Source organism: Neovison vison, chromosome 5 (genome assembly GCF_020171115.1).
Source record: "Neovison vison isolate M4711 chromosome 5, ASM_NN_V1, whole genome shotgun sequence".
Taxonomy (NCBI): domain Eukaryota; kingdom Metazoa; phylum Chordata; class Mammalia; order Carnivora; family Mustelidae; genus Neogale; species Neogale vison.
In genome coordinates, this window is record NC_058095.1 from 6,140,975 (window position 1) to 6,161,799 (window position 20,825).

The 20,825-nt window shown below is 56.4% G+C and overlaps 2 protein-coding genes across 2 annotated transcripts; both read right to left on the reverse strand.

The window, feature by feature from the left end:
- Positions 1-370: 370 nt before the first annotated feature.
- On the reverse strand, positions 371-4,890 carry OTOP3 (otopetrin 3). The gene is made up of 6 exons (XM_044250341.1): positions 4,431-4,890; positions 4,205-4,341; positions 3,507-3,565; positions 3,111-3,229; positions 2,153-2,967; positions 371-1,041 (listed from the first exon to the last, which is right to left on the reverse strand). The coding sequence occupies exons 1-6, from the start codon at positions 4,825-4,827 to the stop codon at positions 871-873; spliced, it is 1,698 nt and encodes a 565-aa protein (XP_044106276.1). The 5' UTR covers positions 4,828-4,890; the 3' UTR covers positions 371-870.
- A 7,039-nt stretch (positions 4,891-11,929) lies between these two features.
- Positions 11,930-19,929, reverse strand: OTOP2 (otopetrin 2). Its single transcript, XM_044250342.1, has 6 exons — positions 19,614-19,929; positions 18,898-19,034; positions 17,686-17,744; positions 17,107-17,240; positions 14,238-15,112; positions 11,930-12,100 (listed from the first exon to the last, which is right to left on the reverse strand). The coding sequence occupies exons 1-6, from the start codon at positions 19,927-19,929 to the stop codon at positions 11,930-11,932; spliced, it is 1,692 nt and encodes a 563-aa protein (XP_044106277.1).
- Positions 19,930-20,825: the final 896 nt, after the last annotated feature.

Here is a 20,825-nt window from a genome sequence, read left to right on the forward strand (position 1 = left end):
CACAGCCCACTATTTGCCCTGGACTCAGGGAGATGCATGGCCTGTCAGTCCCTGCCCTCTCTACCCTATGGATACAGCAGTCACGGGGACCAGACAGCCAGAAGCTGCAATCCCTGTGGTAAGCCAGTCACAGTCACCTGGGGCTCTGCCAGAGAGAAAGCTTCTAGCGAGAGGTGGGGGTGTGTGAGAGCCCCATCCCCTCTCCTTACCTCCTACCATGAGTCAGACAAGGGAAGGACTGGTTTAAACCCCTCCTGGCTCAGAAACAGACTGTTCCAGCCCTGACCAGGAAGAAAGGGACCAGGTCCCTTTCCACCATATTTCGAGTGGCAGCTCTGTCCCCAGGAACAAATGTCACGAAGCCCGAATGTAATCGATCAAACAAACAAGGTTTATGGCAGCAGGAGGGAGCTGTTGAACTCTGCCTGGTAGCTAATTAATGAGCTCATTAGGAGACAGAGTACATGGGGAAGGAGGGCCAGGGGCGCCTTCGGGGCTGCCAACTTCTGGGATGTCCTGGGCTGAGCTCGGACCAAGTGCCCGTCCCACAGAAGGAGGCCGACCCCTGAGCCTGGCTGGGGCCGCACCCCTCCTTGACTCAGGCTGCCCACGGAGCACTCTGGCCTGTACTGACTGTGGTAGTGAGCAGGGGCAGGCATGTCCTAGGCATGGGCATCAGAAGCTCAGGGTCCAGGTCCTGTCCTTGGTCTCGGGCTGCAGACAGTGCCCTCCATCTCAGGGAGGATCTGGGGAGGGGGAGGCTTTGGGGAATCCAGTCTGGTCTGGGTACCCCTTCTCAGAGGCTCTGGGCTACCTTCTCTCCAGCATTGGCACTTTGGAGTTCTGCCGGCGGTTGGTCGGTGGGCAGCCTCAGGCCTCCAAGTAGACCTCTACCAGCCCCCCGACAGAGTGCATTCGGTAGAAGACCCCTAGAGGCAGGCCAAAATTGACAATGGTGAACCAGGTTCGATAGCCATAGAATTCTTGTTCGAGCCCGTTCTCGAACTCTGGGTGTATGCCAAACGCGGGCATCATCCACAGCTGGGGAGGAGAAGAGGGGGTGAGATGGGGAGAGGGCTCTCTGTGCCCCAGGACACTCCACTTGGGGCGGGGGGAAGCAGGCCCCCACCCTAACATCTCCTCAGCCCTGGGCTTTCAAAGCCAGCCTTCCCCCTACTACCCCCCACCCCATACCACAGCCACCTCCCTGACTTGCCAGTCTGAACTCCAGGGGGCCCATGAGGCCCCACACTGCCACCAGCCATGGCCCAACCTTCTGAGCCAAGCTGGGCTCCCCTGTGCCCCGACCTCAACCCCCTTCTTCCAGTGTTAACTTTCTCTGCTCCCTCCACCCGACCTTGGCTTCTGTCCAAATTGTGCCCCTTTCTCAAGGCCCAGACTCAACCTTCATGAGGCCTTCCTTGGCCCCTCAGGCTTGTACTTCCTGCTCTGAGCTCCTACTGCACTTTTGGGCCAGGTTATGGCATGTGGCGGTGGCTTCACCACCTGAAGGGTTTCCAGCACGACCCACCTGGGACGTGACGTTCGACATGCCCTCAGACCACCCTGGTTGTCTCGGCATTGCCGGGACCACCTAAGCCTCAGTTTCCCCATCTGCCAAACAGGCGCCGGGATGGTGCCTAACGGGGCCTGCTGCTTGGGGTTAGCGAGTGGCATCAGTGAGATGCCCAGCGCAGCATGGAGAGGCGGACAAGCGACCTCAGCAGTTACCAAAGCAGTTATCCTTAACTCCTTCCGCTGGAGAGTTTTTAGAAAACCAGGCACTTGATGATCTCTTCCGTTGACCAAATTCAGTGAATGATCAATTATTTGGTAATTCCCAGGCGGGTGCCCAGGTGACTCTCCAACTAGAGAGTAAACTTGCGGAGGATGGAAATCTTACGTTTCTTGGTAAAGAGCACTTAGCGTCATGCCTCGCACGTTCACTCATACCAGGTACCTTGCAGGACGCTGGGGGGACCCTGCTCTCAAGCAGCACGGGGCTAGGTGGAAAGAGGCAGGTGTCCTCGACAATACAAGACAGGCCAATCGCGCTTGCCATAGTCAACGAGCCCTGGAATGCGCCCGGCCTGCTCCGCCCCCACGCGGCACGCCCCGCCCCCAGCCCCGCCCCCAGCCCCTTCCCACTCACTGTGATGTTGCAGAGGATGAGGAAGAGCGAGATCTCCTTGAGCGCCCGCCGCTTCCAGTTGAGGTGGCTGTAGGAGTGGATGTAGGCCAGCGAGGCCCGCCGCAGGTCCTGGCCCAGCTCTAGCAGGGACCCCCGGCGGGGCGGCTCAGCCTCTCGCTTCCCTGCCGGGTCCTCCGATGCCGTCTCCCAGAGCGGGCGTCGGTGCAGGCCCTCGATGATGAAGAGGTTCTGCGCGATGTGCTGCAGAATAAGCAGCAGCGAGTAGGCCAGGATGAGGCTGTTGAGCAGCTCATGGGGGCGAGTGGCCACGATGGCCACGATGGAAAAGTAGGCGATGCCCATCTGGCCCAGCGCCGCGCCCATGAGCAGCACCACGTCCAGGCTGCGGGTGGGGTTCTTGAGCGTGTCCAGCTCGCGCTCCTCCAGCCCGTGGATGGCCGTGCCCGCCAGGCATGCCAGGCTCATGGCGGGCAGCACGGCTATGTAGAAGGCATAGTAGAGGGTGAAGTACTGGCGCGCAATGGCGGGGCCACTGGCTTCGATCTGGAAGAGCACGAAGACGCACACGCCCGCCACCAGGGCCAGCAGGCCCAGCAGCGGCCCAAAGATGGCCCCGTGCAGGCGGAAGGGAGGGGTGCCGGGGTGAGCGCCTGTGTGGGCCGCCAGGCGGCGGCCGACGTTCTTCCACATGACAAAGAGCACAGCGCAGCAGATGAGGCAGTACTCGGTGCTGAAGGGGTAGAGCATCAGGTAGCCCTTCTGGAAGACCTCACACACGGTGGCATTGAGACAGAGGCAGGTGCTGGTGTCGTTGCCTGGGAGGGGGCAGGGTGCGAAGGTATGACAGTTACTCTGATGGGCCTTGCTCGGAGGAAACCAGCTGCACCCGGAGGGAGAGTAGCGTGTGTGTGTGTGTGTGTGTTTGCGTTTGAGGCTGGGAATCATGTCTCCTCCGTACCAAAGAAGTTTTCCATGAGGGCGTTGAGCTCAGCCTCGATCTCGCGGTGCATGGAGTCGTTGGTGACAGCCAGAACCCACAGCAGCAGGTCTGTGGCCAGGGTCAGCATTAGGCCACACCTGGAGGAGGTGCCACACTCTGCCCATATAGCCTGGCCAGATCCCCAGGTGCCCTGCCCTCATCACCACTGCCTTTGGGGTGACCTCTCTTTCCCAAAGCCAGATCCCATATTGACATAAGGACTACAGGGGAGGCAACCCTAGGAGTCACTTGGGACCCCTTCCCAGACTAACCCGCGGCCCCAGGGACACCATGTCCAAGGAAGTTGTGGGAGCAGGTGCTAGCAGGGGGCTGGGGGAACTCAGGATTGGAGGGGGAGACAGGACCCCATCTTACCTAGTGAAATTGGTCTGGACCTGAACACAGTCCTTACAGTGTTTCCAAAGCACCCAGGTCTGAAAGAGATGGGGCCTTGAGCCCAGGGCTGGGGGTAGTGGTGGTGGGACTGTGGGGCGCGTGCCCCAATTCCTTGTGTGTATTTACAATGGAAGTGACAGTGAGGAAGTCTGGATTGGAATCCTGGCTCTGCTATTTCCTTGCTGTGTCATCTTGGGCCAGCAGCAAAATATTTCAAGAACCTTGGTCTCCTTAGCTCTAAAACGAGGCTACATAAAATGCCTACCTCTCCAGGGAATGCCTACTCACTGGGGAGATGGAAAGGATGACGCAAAGAAATGCCTAACACAATGGCCGGCACGGGACAGGGACTCAGGAGCGTGAGTAGTAGTAGTAAGTACCCCTCGCTAAGAGTAGCTCTGTGTACCTGGGTGGGGGTACGGGGGGTGTAGATTCATTATATGCAAATATGCATGGGCAGGTGTATTTGTAGGGGTCTGCATTTCAGTGACACGTTGGGTGTGCAGGTACACGTAGGTGTGTGTGGTTGTGGGTACATGGAGGCAGACAGTAATGGGGGGCTGTGGTATGTGTGTACCCCCACCCCCGGGGCCATGTATGTATTTGCCTGTGTGGCGGTTTCTAGGCGCAGGTTGGGCCTGTGTGCACGCGGTGCGGGGACGGGAGCGGAATGTCACCTGGACGCCGATGAAGATCATCTCGATGACAGGGAAGATGAGCTCCAGCTGTGACTTGCAGTGGATGTGGCTCACGTCGTAGCCCACCCGGAAGATGTTGAGGCAGATGGTACAGCTGCCAAAGAGCACCAGGGAGCCTGGCCGGGCCAGGGGGCTGTTGAAATCTCCCCGAGACCTGGCTCTCCCACCCCACCCCTCCCCACCCACCCAGTGGCCCCACACTCACCCCGCACCCAGATGGGTCCCGCGTGAGGGTCATGGTAGAGCAAGGCGCGTGGGTGGCGGGTGGTGCGGGCGGCAAAGTAGAGGAGCCAGAGGAGGGACAGGGCCTTCAGCGCGGCCAGCAGGATCCACACATCACCCAGCGTGATGGCCACGTTGTTGAAGATCATACTGCAGATGAAGGCTCCGCCCAGGAACACCACATTGAGGGCCAGGAGCCCCGAGAAGAGCTGCCCGGCCTTCTGGGCCTGCCTGTCCCTCCGCAGCAGCAGCGAGAAATGCCGCACCAGCCAGGACCGCTGGTGGGGCGAGGCGGGAACTCCCGTTTTCTCAGCCCCCGCGTCCACTTGGCTCCCCTCGGCCGGGGCTGCTCCGGTCTCCTGTGCTTCCGGGGAGGCCATGGATGGAGCCTGAGAAGTGGCTGGGGAGAAAGGGTCCTGGTGGGCCGCCAGGCTGTCCTGGCTTCATGGAGGGGACTGCTGTGTGACCTAGGGCAAGATACGCAACCTCCCTGGTCGGACAGGGGAAAGGACAGCAGCTGCCCTGCTTACTTTACAGGACCCGAGGAGGTTCAAACAGACCCGGGCATCTGGAAATTCTTTGTGCTCTAAAGAAACATGGGGGTTATTTTGATTGGCTTGAGGAACGCCTCTCTCCCAACGCCCTGCAGGGCTACCCCGCTCTCTGCCTCAGTGCCCGATCTTGAGATGGAAAATAACGTCTGTTACGGGAGCCATGGGGACGTCAGCATCATGTCTGGACGCTGGACATTTTCCAGGGTTGTGACTTTGCGTCACGAGAAGGCAGCTTGTGTTCCGCTGACGTCTGGGAGGAATCTCCCTTCTTTTTTAAAAAAAATTTGAAAGATTTTATTTATTTATTTGAAAGAGAGAGCATGAGAGGGGGGTAGTGTCTGAAGGAGAAGCAGACTCCCCGCTGAGCAGGGAGCCCGATGCAGGACTCCAACCTGAGACTCCAGGATCATGACCTGAGCTGAAGGCTCTGAGCCACCCAGGCGCCCCAATCCTTCTGAAGGCAGGGAGCGCAAGTAGGTGTCCTCTCTTGTTCTGACTCTGGTTAGTTGGGTAGTGGTTGCCTAGCATGCTGTGTTGAGTGTGGCTGTCATTTGATACCCTATTATGGTTACATATGGGCAACCATATGCACCCAGGTGCCCTAAAATTACTCCTTTTTAAAGGTCTAGAAAGGGGCACCAGGGTGGCTCAGTGGGTTAAAGCCTCTACCTTCTGCTCAGGTCATGATCTCAGGGTTCTGGGATCAAGCCCCACATCAGGCTCCCTGCTTGGCAGGGAGCCTGCTTCCCCCCACCCCTGCCCACCTCTCTGCCTACTTGTGATCTCTGTCTGTCGAATAAATAAATAAAATCTTAAAAAAAAAAGGTCTAGAAGACACCCACCAGATTGACAGTAGGAGTTTCTTCTGGGAAAGGGAGGAGGGTATTAGGGTTAGGGATGGTTTAATGTTCTAGTTTTTAAAAGCAAGTTATTTATCTAATTAAAATTAATTTTAAAGCACATTAAGGTTTAGGGGGAAAAGTTCTGGGATAGATTTGCAATGTCTGCCATGAACAAGGGACTTGGAAACAGCATGCATGCTATGCCCCAGACTTGGACAGAATTGACTTCTGTATGCACCATCCCCCCAACCCCGACTCCCAGACAACCTACGAATGCTCAGCACAACATGGGGAACACCACTCTTGACTCTTCTCTTTCCCTGGATATCTCCTGCTACTTCCTCACCTTCCTCAAGCTTTCACTCAGGCCAACACTTTGCCAGGCCTTTCTTGAACCCAAATATCAGGTCGCAGCATTCCTGCAGTTCAGGGCCCCAGTGTGGAGTCCAGCACCCTCCCCTGTGGGCCCTTCAAGTGCCCATTCCTTGTGGGACTGAAGCCACACTAGAGAGTGGGGATGTCCTGGGTGGTCCTTGTGGGAGGCTTCTCCTCAGCTGACCTGGGAGGCTCTCTCAATATCCCCAGCCACCTCTGGTGCTTTCCTTTGGGGCTGCCACTGCCCTTGGTGCTCTGGGCCCATGGTTCCAAGTGCTCTCTGTCCCCATCCTCCAGGATATAGGAGGCCCGCACTATGTCAGCGAGTGGTGTCTTCCTCCCCACCTCTCCTAGAGTAGCTGGGCACCCTCCCTACCTCTCCCCTCGCCCCTCCACCTCTAAGGTCCAAACCTGTTCATTCTAGCCCACAAGTCTCCCTTGGATTTTTCTTTTCTTTTCTTTTTAACATCTTATTTATTTATTAGATAGTGAGAGAGGGAACACAAGTAGAGGGAGTGGGAAAGGAATAAGCAGGCTTCCCGCTGAGCACGGAGCCCAATGGGGTTGGATCCCAAGACTCTGGGATCATGAGCTGAGCCAAAGGCAGACTCTTAATGACTGAGTCATCCAGGTGTCCCTCCCTTAGATTTTTCTTGACCTCAACCTCTACCCTAGTCCAGGGCCCCCTCCTCTCTCTCCTGGACTGGGTCTCCTTATCCACTGTGCCTCTCCCCTACTTCAAGCCCAACAAAGGCAACCAATTGCTGTGACTTATTTCAATAAGTCACGCAGAGAAAGACAAATACCACAAGAATTCACTCATATATGGAATTTAAGAAACAAAACAAACGAGCAAAGAAAAAAGGAGACATGAGAAATCAGACTCTTAGAGAGCAAACTGGTGGTTATAGAGGGGAGGTGGGTGGGTTAAGTAGGTGATGGGAATTAAGAGCACACATATCGTGCTGAGCACTGACGAATGTATAGAATTGTTGAATCACTATAGGGGACACCTGAAGCTAATATAACACTGTATGTTAATTATACTTGGGTTAAAATAATAAATTTTTAAAAAGGCAAACAACTGCCCTCAGGATAAAGTCCAAACTACCTTGCATGGCCTGCACAGCCTTTCGTAAGGAAACCAGGCAGTGCATGTTTTGTCTGGGCTTGGAGGCTAGCTTCTGTTGGTTGCTTCCTGGTGTTGCCTTGGCTTACCTCTCTAGCACTGTCCTCGGACCCCACTCCCTGCTGTGGGCTGTGTCATCTTGCGGCAGCTCCCACAATGTGCTGGCTTTGGCTCACCTCCCTGTCCACTCCACCCTTTGCCCATGATGCCCGCCCCCTTGCCCTTTGGCTGACTGCAACTTAGAGCAGAATCCCACCTCCTCTAAGCGGCCTTCCCTGAACCCCATGCCGAGGCTGCACTGGGAACCCCCACTGCACCCCGAACTTGTGGCTGCAGCATCACTTATCATGCTCGCTCCTTTTAACTCACTATGTTTTGCTCTGTCTTTGCCTATGGACTCTGAGCTTCAGAAGCATTAGCCTTCTCCTCTCTGTAACCACCAAAAGACCCTCACCACATCTGTCTTTAAAATACAGCCTCTCCAGCCCCTACACTCCCACATGAACTTGCTCAATATTTATACCTTCTTTGGTTCTCTTATGGCAAATAGAATAAGAACACTCGGCCCTTTCTTTAAGTTTCTACAGGTGATTTTGTCCCCCTTTCCCAGGTGTCTCTGTCATCTTTGCTACAGTTTCCCCCCTCCCTGTCTAAACCCTCTGTCACACTCGGGAACCGGCCCCCATATTGATCCAGGCCCAGCCAGAGGGCTTCAGGGCTCCACACTTCTTGTGCCTCCCTGATTCACTCCTGGAGCCTGCTGTTCCTCTGCCTTGTCTGCCACCCTCCACCAATGGCTCTCACCCATCCTCATCACCTACCTTAAGCACCTCTCCCGGGAAGCATTCTCTCCCTGCTCAAGCATCTGCTGAGAGTGGGTGTGCACTGTCTGGGGAAGGGCTGTGAGCATGGCTGGCTCCCCTCAAGGGCAGGAGCTCCTCCAGGTAGAAACCAGGTCCTGCTTAACTTGAACCCTCCAAACCTAGCACAGGCAAGACGGTCTCGCTGACTGACTCTGCCATATTCTGGGGGAGATTTCAGCACCCAAGACATGGACAGAGACCCTTCTCGTTCTGTGCTTTCCATCCCAGCCCAGCCCAGGAGACTTTAGAGATGATCTTCATCTTTCCTCCCAGGCTCCCCCGCCTAAATTGAGCAAGCGTAAGGCTCCTAAGGACACCTCCCTGCCCCGTTTCTCCCAACTCTGACTGCTCATTTTCAGCCTTCCCCAGAATCTGTCTCGTCTTCCCAGGGCAGTATCGCCTAATGATTAGGAGCCCAGACTCTGGGGGCTCCTGGGTGGCTCAGCCAGTTAAACATCTGCTTTTGGCTCCAGTAACTAGCACAGGATTGTGGGAACTAGCCTCAGATTGGGTTGCCTGCTTGGCAGGGAGTCCGCTTCTTCCTCTCTCTCTGCCCCTCGACTCCCCCCCCCCCACTCGTGGGATCTCTTTCTGCTTTCTCTATCAAATAAATAATTAAGTCATCTTTTTAAAAAAAAGAGTCCAGATTCTGTCGCTTACTACCTCTGTGATCTTGGATAAACTACTTAGACTCTCCGTGCCTTGGTTTCCCCATATATAAAATGGATGTACAATTATGGAATAGTATCTGGTACATAGAAGTTGCTCAGTAAAGATTTCTTGAATGAATAAACGAGAGACTTAAGGCATAATACCTACCTCATAGGGGTTTTCTCAAAATTAAGTGATTTAATGCACGTAAATGCAGTTAGAGCCTGTTAGCTATTCGTACATTTCCTTCCAGTTCTGCCGAGGTCCTGGGGACGCTGGTAGGGTTGGGATTACTGGTGAATTTTAGGGGCGGTTTTTGCTTGGACTGCAGGCCTAGAGGGGACACTGGAGAACAAGATTCCGGGTCCTCTCTCTCTAGAGTCCTCGCCCTATCTTCCCTATCCCCCCCAATCCAACCCTCCGACAGTCGCTAGAGGGAGTCCTGAAAGGGGCGAATTCCGTCCGCGGCGGGGAGTGTGCCAGGGTGGGGCACGTAGGGGTCTCAGGGAAGAGCGGGAGGGCACCCAGGACTGACAAGGAGGAATCCGCCGCCCTCTGGCACTTCCCTCGGCGCGACGCCAGTCCAAGGGAGGGCCGGAACACCAAACTGGTTTGTGGGTCTTGATTAGAGACAGGTGATGAAAGCGGCGCAGCCGTCGGGGCGCGGCGCCTGGCTAGGAGCGCAGGGCCAGCTCCGGAGGAGGAGGCTGAGCGCGGACTGGGAGCTTGGGTCTTTCTCTACGAGCCACTCGAGGGACTGCGGGGCCTGGGGCAGCCGCTACACATATGCCTCAGACTGGGTGTCCAGGCAGTCCCAACTCCACACCCCTTTACCCAGCCGTCCCGGTTTTTGCTTCTTTCTGGCCTCGGCACCCACCTTTGGCTGTGCGCGCGCAGACCCGCTGGGGTGGGGCGCGCCCTGCTGACTTTTGTGTGCGCTCCATCCGCGGAAAGGAGGTGGGGCGCGGAGCTAGAGTTGGGGTAGGGGGCAGAGAAGGGCGGGTTCCGTGGTCGCCAGGGGTTGGTCTCCACCCACTCATCCCGCCCTCCCTCTCCTATCCCTGTAGCCCCTAGTCTTTGAACCTGGTATTGGGGGCGGAATTGGTGTCACTGTCAAGGTGGGCTCCCCGGGAATGTCCCGCCAGCAGTCCAAGGGCGCTCCCTGTGCCTAGCCGGGCCGCCGGGAGCCTTACCTGAGGCCTGGCCGGGCATCGCGGCCGGCTGACCACCGACTGCCAGCACAGCGCCGATCTTCAGTCCTGGTGAGGCCCCCGCGCCCGCACCGATACCCCCGACGCCCTCCCCTCGCGGGACTGCGCAGCCGCTGCTCGGGCTCCTTGCCCCATCGATTTTTCTGTTGACTTAGGGGATCTCATTAATCCTTCGTTAATTACCCCGCCAGGGGCTCCAGCCCGGACCGTGCAGCCAATAGCGAGGCGGCTAGGCGGGAGGGCGGGGCAGGAGGCGGGGCAGGTTTGCGGCGTCAGGGTCCGTGGACCCGCGACCGCCCGCCTCCCGGGTGGGGTGGGGTGCAACGTCCTTAAACCGCAGCAAAGGGGTTCCGGCTGCACTTTCCTTTGGTGGCCAAGCAGGGAGCAGCCTGAACCCCTCTTCCCCCAGGTCTGGCGTCGTCCTTTTCTGTACCCCACCCAGTACTCGGGAGGGGTGCGGTCTCGCAGCAATCCACTCTCTGTCCCTAAATCGAACGTGAACTTGGGGCGGAAAATACCTCATTCTGACTAGCCAGGAGGCGGGTGGGGGAGGGAAGTCGCCCCCTCTGGCCCTCCTCACTCTTCCCGCAGCCTCTGAGACCTGCCCACCTCATTCTGCTGGCCGGGTCCAGGTGCGTTCGTGCTCTCGAGTCCCCAGTGCTCGAGGTGCCGCTGCTCCCATCTCCCCCACCCCAGCTCCCATCCCGGTCCCCACTCTGGCCTGCTTCCCTTCACCTGACTGTGGCTGGGCACCAATTCTTCCTCCTCTTCTAGTTGGCAAGTCTCCTCTTCAGTCTCTGCCTGGCCTTCTCAGGTTCTCTCCCTGTTCAGTTCATCTCGAGCCTTTCCTGGATTAGAAGCCCTAGGGCTTTGCCTCGGGGGGCCCCCCCAGGGAGTGGGGGTGGTGGGTAAGAGGAAGCCCCATGTGGTGAGGTTCTGTGCCCCCCCAACACCTCTTCAACTAGAACAGCTCTATTTGTGTTACAAACTTGGGTTCCTGAAATATTTTATTTAAAGAAAAAGAAGTTCTGCTGTTTGAAAATTACTATTCTTCGTAGAAAGGCTCTGGCTCTCTTTAGCTCTGTGACCTTGGGCAAGTCACTTTACCTCTCTGGGCCTCAGTTTCCTTTGTAAAAAGAGAGGTAATGTGACCTAGTTGGGCTAGGTCAGTCTTCCTAACCTTTCTTGCTTCATGGAGCACATAAACAAATGTATTTGGCCTTTGAGGATAAGGGGAAGAGGAAGATGGCAGCCTGCGTACTCTGTCCCGCCCCTCCCAGCCACCCAGGTACTTACTAGTCTGTAACCACCTGTAACTCCGATTTGCCTCACTGAAAAGCTTGAGACCTGAAAATCTCCAGGGTTCCTTCCAGCTCTGAGCCCCAAGATCCTCTCCTGCAATTGTCTCAGACGGGGAGGCTGAGACAAGAAGTGGGGGACAGGGGGCGAGCTGGAGGCGGTTCCAGCTCCAGACAGCAGTCTTGGCCAAGCCACGTGGCTGGGATCAGGGGTGGGGCCAGAACCTGGGATCAGGGGTGGGGCCAGAACCGTAGACACTTGCTGATCTTGCCTGGTCCTGGCTGCTCTAGGGAGAGATCTCTCCTCCCCACGCACTCCGTGCTGCAGAATCTGCTGGGGTGGGTGGGTATGTCTGATTGTGATGTAAAAACTCATCCTGGAAAAATAACTTTGGTGCAAATTCTACCCTGGGTCCCCTGGGGCAGGGTGGGGGGGGTAGGGGGGCTGGGGGGGTAATGTGGCACAGTAACTGCCAGCCTGGGGTTCTTTCCTGCAGGGAGGGGTGTCTCTGAGTGGGCACATGAACTGAGCCCCACCCCTACGTGTCTCTCAGGGGCTTCAGGATAACACGTAGACCTCCAGCAGGCTGGAGACAGCGTGCATACGGTAGAAGATGCCGAAGGGCAGACAGATGTTGACGATGGCCGCCCAGAGGGAGTAGCCATAGAAGTCGACCTCCACGGTGTTGCTGAAGTGAGGGCGGGCTCCAAAGGCAGGCATGATCCACAGCTATGGTGAGAGAGGGGGGCGTCAGGACCTGGCCCGGACCGGCCACTTGCAGGTCATTGCTGTGGACTTAGCTGGGGGAGGGGGTGACAGGATGGGGGTCCCAGCCCTCTAGTTTGTTGGACAGCAAGGGCTGGGGGCTGGTGAATGGGGGAACCTCAGGATCTTGGGCAGGGTTTGGCACTCACTAAGGAGCTCAGAAAATGGGCCCAACTGAACTTGCCCACCCCCAGCCAGGCTTGGGGCTCCCTCTGTGATCCCTTCTCTACCCTGTTATTATTGGCTCATTTGTCAGATGGGGAGGAGGAGAAGATAGATGATGTGAGAATTTGGCACAAATGCCCAAATCAGCGGCTCACTCCTGGACAGATGTGTGCAGGGCGGTGGGAGTCTCAGATCGGCCCAGGGCAGGGGTGTCAGGATCCAGCCAGAAGTGAACTCCACCCCCACCCTCCATAAGCTCCGTTCTGCAGCTCCGCTCCTTTCCCAGGTCTGGGAGGAGGTTAACGAAGGAAGCCCGCTTCATCTTTCGCTGGAGCTCAGACGGTCCAGGTGTGGGGTATGAGGCAAGCAACAATGGCTTCTAGCCCCACGCTCCCCAACCCCAGCTGACGGCCCTTGAACACGCGCGGCTCCTTTCGGGGACTGTTTCTGTCATCTGAAATGGAGCCGGAGATGATGCTCCTAGATTGACCCGGGAGCAGATACCCTGAGCAAAACATCCAGAAGGTGGCTCCCAGCCTGCTGGAGAGGGCCCTGCTTGGGGGTGGGGGAGGTGAGGGCAGGGCCAGGCGGGGGTGGGGAGATGGGGGGAGCCGGGTGGGAGGGTGGGGGACGCTCCCAGGCTGGCCCAAGATTTAAGGAGGTTTTGAGCTTTATTGCTTCTACTGGAGGGTCAGAGACTGGTGATCACCTTTTTAATTTTTTTTTTCTTTTTAAAACTGATTACCTACAGGCTGGGCAATATTCGCAGTGGGAACACACTAAACACGCACCCAGGTCAGGGTCATTGGTGTAGTTTATGCCCTGGCTGGAATCCCTCTGCAGACATGCTCTACATCAGGACAGACCCACATTAAGGGTGTTTGTTTGGGGGAGCCTGGGTGGCTCAGTAGGTTAAAGCCTCTGCCTTCGGCTCAGGCTCAGGACCCCAGGATCAGCCCAGGCATGATCCTGGGGTCCTGAGATAGAGCTCCACATCAGGCTCTCTGCTCAGCGGGGAGCCTGCTTACCTTCACCTCTCTCTCTCTGCCTGCCTCTCTACCTACTTGCGATCTCTGTCAAATAAATAAATAGAATCTCTAAAAAAAAGGGGGGGTGTTTGTTTGTATATTGGGGATATTTTTCTGTTGGACGTTGTAGCTGAAAGGGCCATTTTTATACTGAGTGAAACTTCAGTAGAGCTGCTCTTTATTTGGGATGTACTCACATGGGTACATGTTTGCATATTAGAAATTTCTCTCTTGAGGACTTTATCCACACTAGACTGTTTTCTCTATTGGCTGTAGCCGCAGGAGGGGTATTCTTTTACTGGGGTGTGTGTCTTTATGGGGGGTGTTTCTGCCCTGGGGTGAAGTCTGTAGCTAACACAGTGGGTTTCTCTTAGGAAGCGGTTCTGCTGAATTAGCCGGGAGGGGGCGCTGTCGCGAATGCCCCCCTTCCAGGCCAGCCCTCTGCCGCCCTCGAAGAGAGCGCTCACACTTAGGCTGGTCTCTGCTACTTCCTGCCGCTGCTCCAATTATTCTGAGAAGTGGGCTGGTCACAAGTTCCCAGGAGCAGTCACACCTTCCACCTAGGGGTGAGGGCACCCTCCCTCTACATCACTTCACAGCTCCCTCTCACTTCCGCCCAGCCCCCATGTCAGCGTTCCCTGGGACCCCTCCAGTTCCGTCTGCAACCTAGAAGCCAGAAGGCTGGGATTTCATTCTCTCTCTGTGCCCTGGGATGCTGTTTGCCCAGGGACTTCATCTGACCCTCTCCGAACCTGCTTCTCTCCTAGAGAGCTGTAGGCTTCTCTAGTGGGCTGGGGGCAAGACAGAGAAGGGCACGTGAATGAGCCTGAAAGAGAATCCTTCCTGGGCCTTCTCTTCCCCCCAGCCCCTTCCCATCTCCCCCTGCCCCACGACCGCCAGTTACTCACGATGACATTGCAGAGCAGGAGAAACAGAGAAATGTCCTTCAGGCACCGGCGTCTCCAGTGGCCCCTGGGGGCCAAGATGATGGCCACTGCTTCCTGAGGGCCCACTGGGTTGGTGCCGACCAGCCTAGGAGTGGGTGGGCAGCCGGGCAAGGTGTGGAGGGCATCCAAGTTGGCAAAGGTAAGACCATGGCAGGGCTCCTTGGGGGTGGTATCATGAGGCTCAGCTCCGGGCGGTCCCCGGTGGAGGCTTTCGATGATGAACACATTCTGGAAGGTGTGCTGGGCAATCATGAGTAGCGCATGGGCTAGGTTGAGCGCCCCCAGCAGGTCCCTGGGTGTGCCCACCACCACGGCTACGATAGAGTAGTAGGAGATGGCGTACTGGCCCAGGGCGGCGCCCATCAGCAATGCCACATCCAGGGTCCGAGTGGGGTTCTTATGGTGATCCATGGCCCGGCGATCAAAGCGGTAGATGACCGAGCCGCTCAGGCTGACCAAGGTCATGAGCCCCAGGCAGATGATGTTGAAGCTGTAGTAGATGACCAGGGCCTGCTGGAGGCGGCCCCCCTCCGCACTCACTTGGACCTCGTAGATGATGAAGACGGCCAGCCCCACCACGAAGAGCATCAGGCCCAGGATCGGGCCAGCGAAAAGGGTCTCCCGGAAGAGGCTGACCCGGGAAGGGGTGTGGCCGTGGCCGTGGGTGGAGGAGGCCAGCAGCCTGCCCACATTCTTCCACATGACGTACAGCATGGTGGACGCAAACAGGCTGTACTCAATGTTGAAGGGATACAGGTAGAAGTAGCCCTGCTGGAAGATCTGGCAGATGGCCGTGTTGCAGGAACAGTCTCCTCCCACCGAGCTGCCAGCACGCTCTGCTGTGGGGAGAGAGGCACGGAGCTGGACCACCCTCCCGCCTTCCTGGGGGAGCGCTGCTCCTCTCCACGGTGACCTTCCTCCCTGGGAGATCACCATCTGCCCTATTCACCTCCATATCCTGAAATGCCTGCACAGGGCCCGGCACGTGCATTCATTCCACGAATATTTACTAAGCACCTACTATGCGCCAGAGACTGGGACGCATCAGTAAACAGTCGGTGCTCAATTAACAAAAATCGGAACTGCAGATTCTGCCTGCTGCATCCCGTTCTGTTCCTGCAGGTAGACATTTCCAGTCCTTCCCAACCAGTAATCACCCCTGGCTCTCCACGATAGGCGAGGTTCTGTTCCTGATAGATGGTGGCCCTCTTGGGAACCCCAAGCGTTCAATCTTCCTCGCAGCTCTCCCCGGCATCTGACTCAGCCCAGAGTGTGAGCTGCTTTGGGCAGGTGTCTCCCGTGACCTCCCAACATTTTGGTTTGTAGCACACGCACAGGAATCTTGTCCTGTGTCCAGAGTGTGCTCGACAGAATGCCTTGGATCTTGGCAAACATCTCTTTGGATTCCCAGAACTATTCCCACTGGTTTTGCCGATGCAGAAACTGAGGCTTACCGAGGTAAGGTGGCTTGTAATGGCAGAGTTATTGACCTGACTCCTAACGCCGGGGCAGCTACCTTCCTAGGAGGCCTCTTGGCACCCCAGGGCCCCAGCATGTTAAGTTGGCCTCTATGGGTTGTTTTTTTGGGTTTTCTTTGTTTTAGAAAGAGAGAGAGAGCGCGAGTATGCACATGTGCAGGGAGAGGAGCAGAGGGAGAGGGCGAGGGAGAATCTTAAGCAGGCTCCACACCTACCCAACTCAGAGCCTGATGCGGGGCTCAGTCTCATGACCCTGAGATCATGACCTGAGCCAAAATCAAGAGTCTGATTCTTAACCAACTGAGCTACCCAGGCACCCCCTCTGGGCTGGTTTTAACCATCCTCAGGAACCCTCTGTATGTGCAAGGTGGTCCTTTATCAGTCCCGCTGGGCTGGGGTCTTCTGCTCTATGCTTTCTGTGCCTGGACCCTTCCATACCGGGAGTGTGTGTGTCTTCAGGCAAAATCCAGATGGATTTAGTCATCTGGTCTGGTTGGTGGGGAAGGGGGGCCCTACAGAAGTCCAGAGTATAGGACCGGGGGGCCTGTGGATCCTATTCTTTCTCAGTATATCATATTGGTTCAAAGCAAAGATGGATCTCTACACTAGTTCTCCCAATTTCAAGCTCTACTTAACCTTTTATGCCTTAGTTTCTGTATCTATAACATGGGAATACTAACAGTACTCATCTGAAGGTTCAGTTGGTTAAGCCTCTGACTCTTGATCTCAGCTCAGGTCATGATCTCAGGGTTGTGAGACTGAGCCCCGCACCAAGCTCTGGGCTCAGTGCAGAGTCTGCTTACGATTCTCTTCCTCCCTCTGCCCCCTTCCCCCACCCCTCTCCTGCTATCTCTTTCTCTTAAAAAGAAAAACACACGCACAAAAAACCAAACGTAGTACCCATCTCATGGGGAAGTTGTGAGGGTTAAGTACGGTAGAGTGTTTAGGACACTTAGCACAGCACCTGACATATCAGTAAAGTGTCACTATTGTCTTTGTGATTATTACTTCTACCTCCTCCTTGACACACTCTGTCCTATGCAACCACTACTGAGCTATTCTGCCTCCCTTTTCCCCCCCTTCATTTTGATCACCCTCATCCTTTCATTCTGGAGATCAAATCCGTTCTTCGGTAGGATGGAGACCTGAACAGTGGGGCCAAGGCTGCATCCTCCAGAAAGAGAAGATTTTCCTTGACACCCTCCCTCCGGTGTCACCTACACCTACCCTTCTTCAGAGGTGGAGCTTGGAGCAGGGGGAGGCTCTCCTCTCTCGTGGGGGCAAGGGAGTCAAGCACCCAGCCAAAAGCCTGGAAGTCCCTGGACTGGGTTTAATCTGGGATGGATACTCACGGTCAAGGGCGAGGCGAAGGTGGCTGGTGTTGCTGTGGGAACTATCATAGGAGTGGGTCTGGTGCACGGACTCGTCCACCACAGCTGCCATCCAGATAGCCAGGTTTGTGGTGAGGGTGAACATGAGACCACACCTATTTGGGAAGGGGGAGCAGAGAGGCCAGTGAGAGGCTGGCCCGGCTGCCCCAGGGAGATGGAAAGCTGGGGAACTATACTGGGAGATGACGTTGGGAAACAAGAAAGCAGGGTGCACAGAGAGGCTGAGTTTGGAAGGAACATTTAGTCTGGCCAGGATGCCACCCAGGAGAGGGCCAGGGGATGTCCAGGGGCTCAGGCCACTGCCGCTCCCTCTCCTAGAGGAAAGCACATACAGTGCCTTGTATGTCACCCAAACACACAGGTATGAGTGTGTAGGCACACCCATACACACAACGCAGCACAGCCTGGTGAAATCGGCTGATAGAGCAAGGGGCCCTTGGCTGAAACCCCACCCAGAGTGCAGAAAGAGGACCCGGGCCCCAGGTTGGAAAGCTCATCCCCAGGGGAGCACAGATGTTGAGCTGTGGGGCCAGCACTCACCGGGTCAGATCCAGATGGACGTGAATACAGTCTTTCGAGGAGACCCAGAGAAAGTAAGTCTGTGTTGAGAGAGAGTGGGGGAGGTCACTGACTCTGGAGTGCCCGTGTCCAAACCCAACAGTATGTTCCCTCTTCCTCAAGAGCCCCCATACTAACCTACCGAGTTTATCTTAGCTTTACAAAACGAATAAGGAGCTTTCTCTCTTTCTATGGAACAATATGTATAAAATAGTTGTGTTCTTTCAGAATTTGCAAAATGTTACCTGTAAACTCTTGGTGTTTGTTTGTTGTTACTGTTGTTTTTCAGGTAGAGTTTGACTGTCTAGTTACTTATTCCTGGGAGTGAGGCCAGTCTGAGGCTGGGTCTTGTCCAAGGTAGAGAGAGTCTCTGGTGGCTTCTCGCCTCCCCTTAGCAACATTCCCTGCCCCATTCCCATCCTTTGTTGTCCTGCAACCCTCCCCTAGTTACCAATAAATCCTTGTCATGGTATTTGTTGATGTGGGAGCATCTGTATTTTCGCTTTACCTGAGTATTCTCAAACCCATGAACTGAAAAAGTATAACGCTAGTGTTAAGTACCAAAGTCATAAACGTGTTGAATTGTGGAAATCGGCACAGCAGGGCTGATGTTTCAGGAGAGGGAACCCTACATGTGGTATTCTGGTCGTGGTGCAGGGATGAGATCCATTCTGGTCCCATGTAAGACCAGTCCTGCCTCAGTTCCATCAGGAGATCTTTCAGGATGTTGTGTGTGCAACAAATAAAAATACATATTCTTGAATTTGTTTGAAAAATCCCAGGTACAGGGTACCCTATTTCCTGAACAGATATAGAACATATGGGCAGTAGCTGAGGCCAAACCGGCCATGCCCACCCCAGGACCCTGGGCTGAGACGGATGCCCTCTGCAGGCACCCAGGGAGGACGAGCCAAGTTCGAGGAGACATGGCAGCTACCCCCAGCTCAGACATCCTAGATGTTAATATCGGCACTGCTTGGGTTGAAATGAAAATCACAGGGCCCCTAAGTAGGAGCTCACATCTGGATATGACTTCATTACCAAGTGCTTCCAGATTTATGGACTCATGTGATCCACGCTACAGTCCTACCCCCACCTAACTTGATTGCTCAGGGTAGAAGAGTAGAGATCTCCAGACCTCATGCCAGGTGTTGGCTCCTTTCCACCACACTCGAGAACACTGCTCCCACCCACCTGGACGATGACAAACACAGCCTGGGTGAGAGGGTGCAGGATCTTGATGGCCGACTGGCACTCAAAGAAACTGGAGTAGTAGCCAGTCTTGAAGACATCCATGACAAGAGTGCAGATCCCAAACAGCACCAGCCCACCTGGGAATGAGGGGCAGGGTGGGGGGTCAGAGAGGGTGGTTTGCAGACCTGAGGATGAATGACGAGATGGGCAGTTGATGGTTGGGTGGGTGGAGGGATGGACTGAGAGGTGGAGAGTTGGATGATAAATGGACAGTTGGGTGGGTGGTGAATGGATGTACTGGAAGTGAATGGATGGATGGAGAATGAGTACAAGATTAAGTCGGTGGATGGATGGATGGATGGAAGCCCTGTCTCTTTGGGGCTGCTTGGATTGGGGGCAGAACGGCCCTCAGTGGGCTCTTCAGTTGCAGCGACACCTGTCCTCAGCTCTCCCTCTAAGGCTGTCCCATGACCACCCCTTTTCAGTCTTAGGAAGAGCAAAGAAGTCCCCTCCATCCCTCACGTCATTCTTCTTCCAAGGCTATTTCCCTTCCTCTTCTCCTTTAGCCACAGCCTATCTCAACTTCAGCCACACCTGCCCCCCTGGGAATTTCTCAGCCCTCTACCTGGACGCGCAATTCCTCTGAGAGTCCCAGCCTCTGGCTCCTCTCCTGCCCCCCCACCTCCCCCCGCCCCCGGCCCCACCTCCCCTGGCACCTCGGAGCCAGATGGGGCCGGCGTGCGCGTCCCGGTAGGGGACGGCGTTGGGACAGCGCACGGTCCGCAGGAGGTAGAAGAGGATCCAGAGGGAGGCGAGCAGCATCATGGTGGTGAGCAGCGCGAACACGTCGGTGTCGTACACCGCCACCTTGTTGAAGGCGCCGCCACTGATGAGCGTGCAGGCGAGCAGCAGCACGTTCACGGCCAGCAGCACGGACAGGAGGCGGCCGCCCTTCTTCCACACCTCGCGGGAGCCTGCCCGTGGCTGGGCCGGCGGGCTCTCCTTGGGGCCCGGGGTCGACTCCTCGGACATGGCAGGGGCGACTGGGGGAGGCTGGACGGGTCACTGTGGAGGAAGAGCGGACAGGACCCCAGGTCAACCCCGAGGGCTCTCCTTCCCCCACCTTATCCCTAGATTTAGGAACCGAGAAGTTCCTCACCCGGAGGGTGGAGGTTGCGGGTGGTGGAGGAAGCGCTGGGGAAAGGGAAGAGAAAAGCCGACCCTTCGGGTCTCTCGCTCGACGACGGAGGGAAGGAGAAGCGGCGGCAGCCCCGTCGGACCCCGACCAACGTCCCCACTCCCCTGTCCGTCCACCGTCTGGGTCCGGACACCCACCTGGCTGGGCCGGGAGACGGCGCTGAGCTGGGGGTCAGGGGGCGGCGAGCGTCTCTTCTCTCCCACACCGGCCTGGACGGGCGCTTTATACCGGGGAGGGCAGGGTGATTTACAGCCGCGGGAGCTCAGCTCCATAAATCTCTCAGTCCCGCTCACATGATCCATCTTTTCTCCGAGCTGAATTTAGGGAACAGAAAGCGGGAGCAAGATAAGGTAAGATTTATATTTACCCGTTAACGGGCGCCCCCTCCCGCGCCGTCCCGTCACCTTGGCGCGGCCAGGCTGGGGCGCAGCCCTGCACTGCGGCACCCAGAGGGCACCCCACCCCCGGCGCCCACCGCGCCCTCGCGCCCCGCAGTCCCCGCCGTCCAGAGCCCCGAGGGCTGCTGCTCGATAGACTCCCCGGGGGCCCGCGGGCACCCCGACACCCTCCCAGACCCGGCGCACCCTATACCTTCGTGCTCCTCTGTTGCTGCCCCAAGATCGGGACCCCAGTGCCCCTTTCCCCGACACCCTGACAGACACCGAAGTTCCTTCTCCCTCTATCCCTCCCCGCAGCCTTCTGCTCCGCTGGAAGCTGCGAAGTCGGGCTT

Bases quoted from the DNA above. Each gene is read 5' to 3' on its own strand.
- OTOP3 (XM_044250341.1), bottom strand. From the start codon at position 4,827: ATGGCCTCCCCGGAAGCACAGGAGACCGGAGCAGCCCCGGCCGAGGGG. The intron at 4,342-4,430 runs GTGAGTGTGGGG...TGGCCCGGCCAG, and splicing joins GGGACCCATCTGGGTGCGGG to GCTCCCTGGTGCTCTTTGGC. The intron at 3,566-4,204 runs GTGACATTCCGC...CATCTCTTTCAG, and splicing joins TGATCTTCATCGGCGTCCAG to ACCTGGGTGCTTTGGAAACA.
- OTOP2 (XM_044250342.1), bottom strand. From the start codon at position 19,929: ATGTCCGAGGAGTCGACCCCGGGCCCCAAGGAGAGCCCGCCGGCCCAG. The intron at 17,745-18,897 runs GTGGGTGGGAGC...CTCTCAACACAG, and splicing joins CTGTGTTTGTCATCGTCCAG to ACTTACTTTCTCTGGGTCTC. The intron at 15,113-17,106 runs GTGAGTATCCAT...TCCCCACAGCAG, and splicing joins CCTTCGCCTCGCCCTTGACC to AGCGTGCTGGCAGCTCGGTG.